Source organism: Carassius auratus, chromosome 28 (assembly GCF_003368295.1).
Source record: "Carassius auratus strain Wakin chromosome 28, ASM336829v1, whole genome shotgun sequence".
Classification (NCBI taxonomy): domain Eukaryota; kingdom Metazoa; phylum Chordata; class Actinopteri; order Cypriniformes; family Cyprinidae; genus Carassius; species Carassius auratus.
In genome coordinates, this window is record NC_039270.1 from 23940482 (window position 1) to 23953212 (window position 12731).

General features: G+C 38.5%; 2 protein-coding genes across 2 annotated transcripts in view; both read left to right on the forward strand.

Moving 5' to 3' along the window:
* The window catches only part of LOC113047280 (uncharacterized), a 145692-nt gene that overhangs the window by 34658 nt on the left and 98303 nt on the right, over positions 1–12731 (forward strand). The gene's annotated exons all lie outside the window — the stretch shown is intronic.
* On the forward strand, positions 1655–7768 carry LOC113047282 (AP-2 complex subunit alpha-2-like). Its single transcript, XM_026208639.1, has 3 exons — positions 1655–2421; positions 5322–5533; positions 7571–7768. Exons 1-3 carry the CDS (start codon positions 2355–2357, stop codon positions 7766–7768), a joined length of 477 nt encoding a protein of 158 aa, XP_026064424.1. The 5' UTR covers positions 1655–2354.

Genomic DNA, 12731 nt, shown 5'->3' on the forward strand with positions numbered 1-12731 from the left:
TCTGCACTAGCTACCTATTAAGTTCCGTATCAGTTACAAATTAACTAAATGGTTTAGCTCCTGCATACCTAACTAGCTTTCTACCACGTTACAATCCATCACGCTCCCTAAGGTCACAAAACACTGGACTTTTGGTAGTTCCTAGGATAGCTAAAGAAGGTAGAGCTTTTTCAAATTTGGCTCCCAAACTCTGGAATAGCCTTTCTGATAATGTTTGTGGTTCAGACACACTTTCTCTGTTTAAATCTAGATTAAAAACGCATCTCTTTTGCCAAGCATTCAAATAATGTATTTCTTAAATTGTGAGTTGCATCTGATCAAAAGTGCAGTCTTATTCTTTAGCTTGGGTTAAACTAATTAATTTTAACTAATTAATTTTAATTTGTTGGCACAGCAGCTAATGATGTCTTTATTTGTTTATATGTTTTGCCACGGGATTTACACAATCTCCAGTCTGGATCCTGAACACCTGAGAAGAGATGATGCTGACCCTCAAAGGACCTCAGATGATGCTAACCCTGACTCAACAAACAGAACTAACAAATATTGCTACAAGTGTGATTGCATCATATAATAATTGCTGTTATAATGTTCATCATCTGGCTGACTACGTCTTGTATTAATTTTTCTGAAAAATCCTGTCATAGGCACACAAACGGACAGTCACCACTTATAAGCTATACTAAATATTGTAGAAACATAATTTTCTGTAAAGTTGCTTTGTAACGATTTGTATATTGTAAAAAGCGCTATACAGATAAACTTGAATTTGAATTGAGATAGATAGATAGATAGAGAGTATTGATCAAACTAAACAGGTGAAAAGAAAAAAAAACAGTAGCACATAACAAAGAAACATAACTCCAAAATTAAGAGTCCCTCCTCATGTCTTCCTCAATTTCACATACATTTTTTTTCTTATTTTTTTCACTGTGGAAGATGAGAAGATATATTTCTTAAATATTCAATTTTTTATATGTTTTTTTCTGGTTAATCGATGTTTAAACCACAACATTCTTGAGAATATCTTCCCTGTGACCCTGGGGAAATGTTTTAAAAAATGGATTAATTAAAGAAAAAGGTGTCATGGAAAAATACAAAATTACATATTCTATATACATTCATGCATCGAGCAGCATGTGTAGAATTTTTTTTTTTTGACAAACAAATAGATTTCCGATTTTTTTCTGATCTCTTTGCAAATGAGTCACATTTATCATGAGTCACAGATAGACGGACAGACAGACAGACAGACAGACAGACAGACAGACAGACAGATAGATAGATAGATAGATAGATAGATAGATAGATAGATAGATAGATAGATAGATAGATAGATAGATAGATAGATAGATAGATAGATAGATAGATAGATAGATAGATAGATATCACACTATTTAAAAAATATTAGCTTTAAACAGGAAAACCAGTAGTCAGATTTAATTAGTGTAATTTACAACCTCTCTTTCAGCAACTTGTCACCATTCCCACATACTTGCACTTTGATACTGTCGACAGTGTCTATCGTATTCAAGCCAATAAAAATGAATATGAAATGTAACTGACGTGTGATCGGACAAATGGCGTATTGAATGACAGTGAACTATCCAATCAGAGCAGGAACAGCGCGCTGGAGGCGGGACTTGTGGGGAGGAAGCGCTGGAGAGAGCTCAGCGCCCGTTCTGTCACGAGCTCCGTCGGGGAACGGCGACCGAGCGAAAAGTCTCGCACATTATTCACGACTAAATACAGCCCAAAGCTACCTTTTCTCCAGACACAGGTCTGTCAGATTAGTTCGTCATCAAGCAGGATTCACCGTTGTCCCATCGCTGTTATTTGGGTGATGTATTCTAACATTTGATAGAGCTAGCCAGCTCGCTAGCTGTTTGGCTAGCTTGCCGTGCGTGATCTAAAGTCAGACAGGTAACGTTATCCGTTGTTATTTTAACACCGTCCTTCGACATATAGGAGCGTAATCGTAAACTAAAAGCAACACGTTGGCTTGTTTTTTAGTTAACGTAGTCGGTGCCGCGACGCAAGCGTACGCCTTGTATCGTTTTCCCATTGACGGGAGTTCACGGGATTGAATGAATTAACGTTAGCAAACGGAAACCACAGTCTTTCTCATCCGCTGCATTCACCTCTTTTCTCCATAAACACTCGCTGCTGCTTTATTAGTGTGCTTACGAGCGCTTGCAGTTTAATTCAGGAATAAATCAGAGTCTGTGTGAGTTAACTTAACGTAGCTTGCTCGCTAGCTCTGAGCATCTGAAGCCAAACCGCCGCCTGTTAAACCCGCACCTCTGACCATCTGAAAGACATTTGTTTCGCGTGGAAGAAAAACACGAGCAAACATGCCGGCTGTGTCGAAGGGAGACGGGATGCGAGGATTAGCTGTGTTCATCTCGGACATCAGAAACTGTAAGTGTCCCTGTCACACTCAAATACCATTAACGTTAGTCTGTTTTTTTTTACGCGAATAGCTGTGCTGAACCCTTCCTATATACGCCCTAAACTGAATCAAAAGGGCTTCTGCTTTGCTCCGTGATGTTTTTAAGACATAATTAAAGGTTAAATCGTGCTGTTGAGATGAGTGGCTCTTGTCAAAAGAGGTCACGGTAAGTAATCTCGCCGATCACCCCGGGCCCGTTAGCTTTAGCTCCGGTGATGATGGAGTGATGCTTCTTCATTAGGCCGCCGCCGACAGCCGTGTGTTTGACTGCAGATGGTGTATCCAGCATGGCTTGTGTCTGTTGCTCTTGTCACCTTGACTAGCTGGATAGCGGTTGATATCTCTACTCGACCAGAGGACTCAATTCAGATGTGTTTTTCACGATAATCCAGTTATCAAGCTGTCGCCTTGAGCTCAAGAGTTAAAGGAGGGTCATCTGGTGAAGATGTGTCTGTAGTCTTCTGGGTCCGCCTCTTCTGTGCCTATAACTTTACCTCTTGAATCTTAAAAGGCTTTCTTTCTGGTATGAGTTTGAGTTCCTTGTAATTTTGTGGAGTTTTGAAGGTTGACCGCAAATAAGATTGACTTTCCTATAATCCTGAACTTGTTTCGTCCTCATTTTCTGTTGAAAGCCTTAGCATGTGAAAACATGCATTATTCATGTATTTAAACTGTTGGGGGGAAAGACTTGTACAAAAAATAAAGACATTTCAAAGATAAAGGTTTTTTAAAACTTATCAAATATTCAGTGACTTCTCAATTGCAATTTGACATAACTCTCAAATATTATACAAGTTTTAAAATAGAAATATACATTTGAATGCATTGCCTCAATACGCCATAGCATTAGTAATTTGGTCGTAAGTCCATGTCATTGTTTTATTTCACGCCTAGTGCTCAAGTGTTTGAATCCAGCCAGTTTTGTGTCTGTCTGTCCGTCTGCCTCTCATGTTCAGCTCATAAACAAATGAATAAATAGTAAAAATACTTTATTTAATATTTTATAGAGTTTGTGGTGTTGCTTAATTTGCGCTAACTCATGTCATGAATCATTCAACTCAATTCATAATTCATTAATTGGTATTCTCTGTAGTGTACAGATGCTTGTCACTGTCTGCCACTATTTAAATCAGCTCTTTCCAGATACATTTCAGTGTCATTATGAGCTGGAGAACAGCACAAATTTAAATTTAATAAAAAAAGAAATGTGAATGCAATGTATGTGCTGACATTTGGGCAGATATTTGATTCGGAGTTAATCATAACAGTAATCAAACCGTGAGATTATGCTCATTGATGCCTGAGGTCAGTGCATTTTTAGTAAGGGTTGTGCATCATTTTGCATGTTACCTGGAAAACTTCTGTGGGTGTGTTTAGTACTACACGGTCTGAAACACCTTTATGATGCTTTTACCATGCCAGTGATCTTTTCTTTATCATTTATAGGCAGAAAGGATTGTCGCTGTGTTTATTGTGGTGCTTTGTCTGAGAGTTAGCGATGACTGGTGGCGTAACCCACAGCTGAAATCAGATTGCATGTTACTGCAAGCTTTCACACAGAAAAGCCAAGCCAGCCGTTAGACAGCTTGAACCTTAATTGTAGGGATGATGTTGACCCATTCTGTTTGCAGATATGTTAGGTTACTTTGGTGGAATGAGAGTATATTCTGTTAAAAAAAGCTAATTCATTGCTGCCCTAATTGCAATATTTGTCAGAACTTCTATAACAGCTGGTCACTTAAATTAGTTTAACTTAAACATAGTTGAAGTCATTTGTGTCCTACTGCAGTCATTAAAACTGCAACACCAATAAAATATCTTGTGTGTATGGTCAAAGTTAGTTTGACTTGTGAATAGGAAATAGATTTTTGTACGAATCCGGGTATTAACTTTTTTTCTACTACATTTTAACAAAGGATTTATTTTGCTTCTAGCATTATCTCATGTGTCAGCAGTCCCTAGAATGTCATCAGATCCTTTCTTGAAAAGTGCATATACAAAGCAGAGTGAAAATTCATCCATTGTGCATGAGTAACATTGAAGCAAATAAGAAATCTGATGGTTTACCCAAGTGTGATTGATGGAGCGAGCACAATAAATGGTGGAACCTGTTATGTTGGTGCTGTAGTGGAAGTGGATGAGAGTAAATGTTGAATAAATCATGAGCTGTACAAAATTTTGGTCGATTTTGGATGCATAGTTGCAAGAACATGAATTTTATCATACATGGGTGCAAGGTAGCGAGGTGTAATATTTATATTGTGTGGTTTGCTTTGTTAGACCTTTTGTGAAAACTTTTTTTTAAACACATTGGCACGTAATCTTCATCCTGTTCATCCCATACCCCTGAAAAAATTGTTGTTATTTCCTGTTGTCTTTCCTGGTTTCCTGTCCTCTTCATTTATCACTATCTGCTACTTTGGCCCTCCTTTTATTTATTTGATCAATGCACCAACCTTTCATAATAGTGACAATCAAACGGCATAACATGATGTGTAAATTTGAAAATTGCTAATACGTTTTTTTGTTTTTAAGATTCCTGATTGGGATGATATTATGAAAATCCTTGAAACTCATTTATAGATTAAGATGCGTTAGGAATTTTGATATGTAACTTTTTAAATATAGTTTTATACAAGAGTAAGTGAATGTGAAAATAAAGGCAGGGAAATGTGCATATTTTTTCATATCTAAAGAGCTCACAGTCTGTGGTAAATGCAAATCGTTATCTCCATTCAAGGCAGGATATCATCAGCAGCCGGGCATTTTGTCAGCTTGTGTTGTCTCCTGATGTGTTCAGATCACCCAGTGATAACCAATTGCTCTGCAATGTCAGTTGAAATCCTGTCTTTTTTATTTCTCTCCTCAGGTAAGAGTAAGGAGGCAGAGATCAAGCGCATAAATAAAGAGTTGGCTAACATCCGGTCAAAATTTAAAGGAGACAAGGCATTGGATGGATACAGCAAGAAGAAGTATGTGTGCAAGCTGCTCTTCATCTTCCTTTTGGGCCACGACATTGACTTCGGCCACATGGAGGCTGTCAACCTGCTCAGCTCCAACAAGTACACCGAGAAACAGATTGTGAGTGGAACCGTCTCAAAATATCCTGCCGTGTCTCGATGTGTATTCAATTCTTAAATGAGCAGGATTTTTATTTTTATTTATTTTGAACACTGTTGACTTTTCTGTTGACTTTGTGTGAGTATGGATTTGTGTGGAAAGTTATTGCACACTTTACTGCTCCCAGATTAATTACAGTTTTGGTCAGTGAAGTGGCCAAACGTGTAAGGAAATGATGCAAAACATAGGAAATCGTGGCATTTTGGGATTGTAAGATACACAAAGTGCAGTAGTGTCCGAATTCATCCATTAATCCTGGTATTCATATGGCATTCACAATGCATTGACTGGTTAATAAGCCAACATATGGAGAATAAAGAGACTTCTTTCTAAAACATTTTTTAAAATCTTATTGTGACTGTGACCCCAATCTTTTTAACATTACTGTTGCAAAAGTATCTGAAGTTTATTACTCTGCAGTTTTATCTTTGTGAAAGTTGCCTTTTCTAGATGAGTGTGGCCCTGGCGAGTGAGTGTCAGCAACAGATGTGTTTTTAGCTTGTCAAAGAGCCTCAGTGGCACTCCGTGCCATGTAGACCTACCATGAGGTCTAATCATCTCCTGCTGATCAAACACTCAGTCTAGCAGCCACGCTGCTCTCCACAGGGTAACACTGACAGAAGCCGGGCAGAATCTGGGCAATCTGAGCATGTTCCAGTACAAAAAGGACAACAAACTGAGGGCCATTTAGAGTCCCATTCCATTTAGAGGGGAAAAGTATCAAAATAACATTTACAATGCCAACTAGACACTAAACTCCACATGGCCTTAACATTTGCTCTTGGATAATGCTGTACAATGAAGGAGATTTACATAGCACTGATGAATTGTGGAATGTGGAGCACACCAGATCTTTTGCTTCCTGTTGCAATTTTATACACTGCCACAAACTAGAAATAAGCTGAGGTCATGCATCTTATAAGCCTTTTGTTAAAGTCCTTTTCACTGCAAGACGTTGTAGTATAATGCTGAAGAATGCGGTGATGTCACCACGTTTTGACCTACTCCTCCCATACGGGTCGAATACATTCAACACAATATTCAGTTTCCTGTGAGCCCAGCCCAGACATTCAGCAAAGGTCCTTAACTCAAATAAACATTTCTTTATATAGAACTCCTAAAGGTTTCACTACAACGTCTTGCAGTTTTCTGTGGTTCTTTAAATACAACTTATATCCACATTAAAATGGATTCCAAACCCGATGTAGGTCACCGCGTGGCCTGCTGTGTGTTAAGATGTGGTCTCTCAAACTAAACAATGAGTCACAGCCTACAGCGAACTGTTTCAAACACGTCCATTAGCCGGAAAATTCCACTGCTCTTCTGATATGCCATGTCTTGGATGCTGAATTTTGCTGCAGTAGGTTTTTTTTCTGTTATTTATTAAAAAAATGTATATAACAAACATACAGGAACACCAACAAACAACAGACTAAAAAGCAAAAGGCACTAAAATTTAAAATATAAGTATGTACCGATACGTGACAGAGAAAGAAAAATTAGAATAAAAATCTAAAGTCATCCGGAATCTGACAAAGGTTTTTAAGGCTTCAAAATCTAAGCAAAGGCTTCCAGAGTGAAGTTTGTATTCTGGATAAATTCAGTAAACCGTAATGGAGTTGTTCTGCATTTGAATGGAGCACATTATTGAATTTTGTTAGCTGATTATAGTAAAATTTGGATGATTCTGATCATCTTGCAAGACACATTCTTCCGAACCTCCAGACTTTAAAAGCACGTACACTATCACAGTGATGCAGTGAGCGTGGAAAAGAAGCAATCCTTGCAGCAGTGAGGGAGACACATTAGCTCAGCGAGGGGGAAAATCTCTCTCTCGTGGTTTAGTACTTATCCACAGAGCTTGCAGGGCTGTTTGAAGATGACAGTTCTTCATTTCAGCTTTACCAAACACTCATTTGGCCTAAGTAAGTGTGTGCGCAAAACAGAGATCATAACCATCAGCTCTCTTTCCTTCCTTCCTCTTTTTCTGTGCTCCAGGGATATCTGTTCATCTCCGTGCTGGTGAACAGTAACAGTGAACTGATCAGGCTGATCAACAACGCCATCAAGAATGACCTGTCCAGCCGAAACCCCACCTTCATGTGTCTCGCTCTTCACTGCATCGCCAACGTGGGCAGCCGAGAGATGGCCGAGGCCTTCGCCGGAGAGATTCCTCGCATCCTTGTGGCTGGGTGAGCAACTTTGGGCTGGAAGGATTGAGTGAGAGAGCAAAAGTTATGGATTCAGGTTCAGGGATTTAGATGGAAGGACCTTGCATGAGGAGAAAAAAAGAGAATTAATAAAAAAGGAAGTGTTTTTTTGTGGTGTGTGACATGTAAGAAAAGAGAAATTATGCTTTCTTTGTGTTCACAGGGTTTCCGCCTTTCTTAAAGTCTTACATTTATGATCAAATTTAAAGCCTTAAAAAGTCTTAAATTGGACAGGAAAGTCTTAATGATGATTTCAGGAGGTCTTAAATTTGGGGGTTGAAATTGCAGAATTGCGATATGGCTGAATGTGACGATTACACTTCAGAAGGCTAAAGTTATGATTTGATTGAATAAACATGAGCGCTGCACGTTTTGAAGTGCTGTGCTGCTGTGTGTTCTGCTGTTACTGCTGGCAGAATGAATGAGCATCTTCAAGACAACTGTTGTTTTGTTCATAGTTCAGAACAATGCGAAAATCGACCAGCTTGAAAACTAGTTGGAAATGATTAACTTCTATTATTGATATGAACATATCATACAGAAGATGAAGAATATAAAAAGTAAAAAGATATCTAGGGCCCTATGATTTCCGCGATGCAGAAAACGCGGACCGAATTGCGGAGCCCAGTCATAAAAATGGAATTTACAGTTTAACAGTTTGGAATGTCACGGAATTTGTCAAATTTTGAATTAATTAATCAAAAGTAGGTCATTGCACTTACATCAAATCAAGATATGGACTAATATCCGTAAATATTAAGCCGAAAAAGTCTATTTAAATATGAATCCTGCATGTCTGTGTTAATGAATGGAGCAGAAGCGCGGCTTCGTTTATCACACATACTGAAGCGTGCGTGATGCTCGCAGTGATTTTAGCTTCTGTCGTCTCACTAAATGAGGACGTAAACACATCAGCAACATCTCTAGAGCTGCACTGAGGGTCACTTCATGAGCATTTGACCGTTTGATTTCAGTAAAACTAGTGTAAAATATCACATACACAGAACTGTAAAGTATTCACGGTAACCTGTCAAAATAAAAGTCCTGTTTAATTTGAAGACAAGTATTGCCAGAAATGTTCAGCAGAATGCACATAGCTAGCCCTACTACTACTATAAAGAAACAAACATAATTTTTTAAAGAAATAATTACACAATTTCTTCCATGTTTTCATTCTTATAGTAAATATCTGTTGTTTGCCAAGTTTGCTTAATTTTCAGTAATTAAAAGATGAATTAAATTAATGTTTTATGCCTTCATTTGATAACCAGAAAAATGTAAATACACAACAGAATATCCGAGGTGAAAAAAAACATTTCTTAATGCTACTGTAAGGGGAAAAAAGAATAAATTAAGGCGTTTTATCCATTTAAATAAGACATGCTAAAACACAGAATGAGAACAATAAAATATATGGTGAATAAAAAATTTACCTAAACATGTTGTAACTTTTTTAATAAATCAATGTGAAAATCTATTACATTTTATGATTTTAATTAATTAGACATGCTTTTTGATTAATACAATTTAATTTAATTATTAAAAGGAGTTGAGAATGGAGTCTAGAAAAATTAAAAACAGGGAATATGGCAATGGAAACTGGGGGAAAAAAACTGATTCCATAGGGCCCTAGATATCATTTTTTGTTGATATCGCATACCCCTAATTTATATTATTTAATTTGTTTAAAATTTTATTGATAATAATTGTCAAAATGAATATAGTAATTAATACTTTTGACTCATCCATTTTTCTTAAAATGGTTTAAAGGCTGAAAAATGTAACATTTTATAAAACGTTTCTTTTTTGTTAAAACTTGTATCTGAACTGTTAATTATGCTCTAACAGTAATGGTACTATAGACATTGCCCAAGCCAGCTCATATGGTATTAAATTTATTTGTGCAGGTCTTCAAAAGGTCTTAGATTTGAGCTTAAAAATCTTGCAGAAACCCTAGTTCAGTATTTGAGATTATGATTTTTGTTTTTATTGCCAGTTATAGCCTATACTATATATAAACTTGCTATACCCTAGCAAGTCACTATAGGTGAAACCCCTTGTTTTTTTTAAGCACTAGTCAATTTTAAGAATTTGTGCTATTTTGCTTCCATTATATATATATTTTTTTAACTACTGCAAATGGAACATCCAAATTACACATTTAATTTAGTTCATACACACACATACATTATATTCCTAAAACTGTGGTGCAAATATGTTTTTATCTGGCTGTTGTCAGTATTTTCTCGTTCATGGAGGGATAAAGCTATCTAAAATCCCCTCTGTAAAAGCTCTTATGTCAGCGAAATCAAAAGTTTGAACCTGGCTTTATTAATTCTTTACTGTTACTGTTTACTGTAATTAATAAACTGACCAAAGTATGATGATATCTGTTGGTTAACATTTTCACCTTACACCCATTTCTTGCCTTAATAGTTTGAGCAGAAGCATGTTGCTGTAGATGGCTGATGTGGTTCCTATTGTAATGACAGGGACACGATGGACAGTGTAAAGCAGTCAGCTGCTCTCTGTCTGCTCCGTCTGTATAAGACCTCCCCAGACTTGGTGCTCATGGGAGAATGGACCTCTAGAGTGGTGCACCTGCTCAATGACCAGCACATGGTGAGTCTGGCACATTGAAGCCACGTCCTCATGATGTTCATACACATATCTGGTTTAATGCACATGTATATATTCATCAGTGGTTGTTGAATTTGACTAGGGTTCTTACTGATTTCTGAATCTGGTTCTTTTCTCAGGGTTGTGGTGACTGCTGCGATCTCCCTGATCACCTGTCTCAGCCAGAAGAACCCTGATGAGTTCAAGACCTGTGTGTCGCTTGCTGTGTCACGACTCAGCAGGGTGAGTGTGTGTGTGTTCATATCACATCGGAGATTCCCTGAATTGGGTTGCAGTCTTTGGGGCTTTGTGAAGTTGGTGGGAATACAATTTTATTCAGAAAAGGGCATAATAAATAGGTTAAATAAATTTAGGGAAAAAATGCTGTTCTTTTAAACTTTGTTCATTAATAGAATCCTGAGGAAAAATGTGTGTGTGTATATAATATATATATATATATTTGTTGTTTGTCAATATATAAACACACATAATGTATATAACGTATTTTCCGGACTTTAAGTCGCAACTTTTTTTTCATAGTTTTGGCTGGTCCTGCGACTTATAGTCAGGTGCGACTTATTTATCCAAATTAATGATTCATTAACTGAATTATGTGTTCTTGTCTTTTTCCATTCTCAGATTGTGTCTTCAGCCTCCACTGACCTGCAGGACTTACACCTACTACTTTGTTCCTGCTCCATGGTTGTCCTGCAAGCTGCTGGCGTCTTCTGCAGTGCTACCCCCCGCCTGAGGACGGTGCCGTGAAGGGACGGCTGGTGGAGTGTCTGGAAACTATCCTCAACAAAGCCCAAGAGCCACCCAAATCCAAGAAGGTTCAGCACTCCAATGCCAAGAATGCCATCCTATTTGAAGCCATTTCTCTCATCATCCCACTATGACAGGTGCAAGTAGCCTCCAGTTCTCTCCCAAACCTTAGAAACTTCACAAACAACTAAAAACTCACAGATTATTTTAGGAACAATTTCGTTACATTTGGATTCATATAAGTTCATATATTTATGTAAAAAATGTGTTCTTTTTGTGAATTTCTTAAATGATTGATTTGTTTAAAATGATCTGATAGGGTGTTCCAATGATTTTATCTGTTGTGTTCAAACTCTCTGTTTCACAACAGCGAGCCGAATCTTCTTGTGCGGGCATGTAACCAGCTGGGGCAGTTCTTACAGCACAGAGAGACCAACCTGCGCTACCTGGCCCTGGAAAGCATGTGCACCCTTGCCAGCTCTGAGTTTTCCCATGAGGCGGTTAAAACGCACATAGAGACAGTCATCAATGCCCTGAGGTAAGGGGATAGATTCTGCATTCTTACAAAATAAGATCTCTCTTTAATGGCCGATTCATCCTTTTGTTATTCATGGACACTGTTTCTAATTGTTTAATTTTATTTCTTCTGCTGGCAGACTGAGAGGGATGTTAGCGTGCGTCAGAGAGCTGCTGACCTCCTCTACGCCATGTGTGACCGCAGCAATGCCAAGCAGATTGTCGCCGAGATGCTGAGCTACCTGGAGACAGCCGACTACTCCATCAGAGAGGAAATGGTGCGTGTCTCTTCCTCTCCTCCATGGCTCTTCAGTCCCAGGTCGCTGCTCTGATGTCGTTTTAACTGCCGTGTCTGTAGGTACTGAAGGTGGCCATCCTGGCGGAGAAATATGCAGTCGACTACTCCTGGTATGTGGATACCATTCTGAACCTGATCCGCATTGCTGGGGATTACGTCAGCGAGGAAGTGTGGTACCGCGTCATCCAGATCGTCATCAACCGTGACGATGTGCAGGGATATGCAGCCAAGACAGTCTTTGAGGTAAATGACACCAGATGCTCAAATTGTCACTTCCTATACACATTCAGAAACTTGATTTCCACCACCATTACCATACTTCATGCAGCTCTCTTGGTTGTTTTTTTAACTTCCACAGGCTTTGCAGGCTCCGGCGTGTCATGAGAACATGGTTAAGGTTGGAGGCTACATCCTGGGAGAGTTTGGGAACCTTATTGCTGGTGATCCTCGTTCCAGGTGAGTTCTTGTATTACTGTTTCTGACCTCACACTTTGGATGTTTTTAATCTTATTGCTGTACTAATGCTGTTCTCTCTCTCTCTTTCTTTCATCTTTCCTGTAATCGGAAACTCTTCAAATTGTTCGCACTCATCCCACGGCTGTTCTTCTGTCTCACTCTAGTCCTTTGGTTCAGTTTAACCTGCTCCACTCTAAGTTTCACCTGTGTTCAGTCCCCACACGTGCCCTGCTGCTTTCTGCCTATATTAAGTTCATTAATCTGTTCCCGGAGACGAAGAGCACATTCAGGAAGT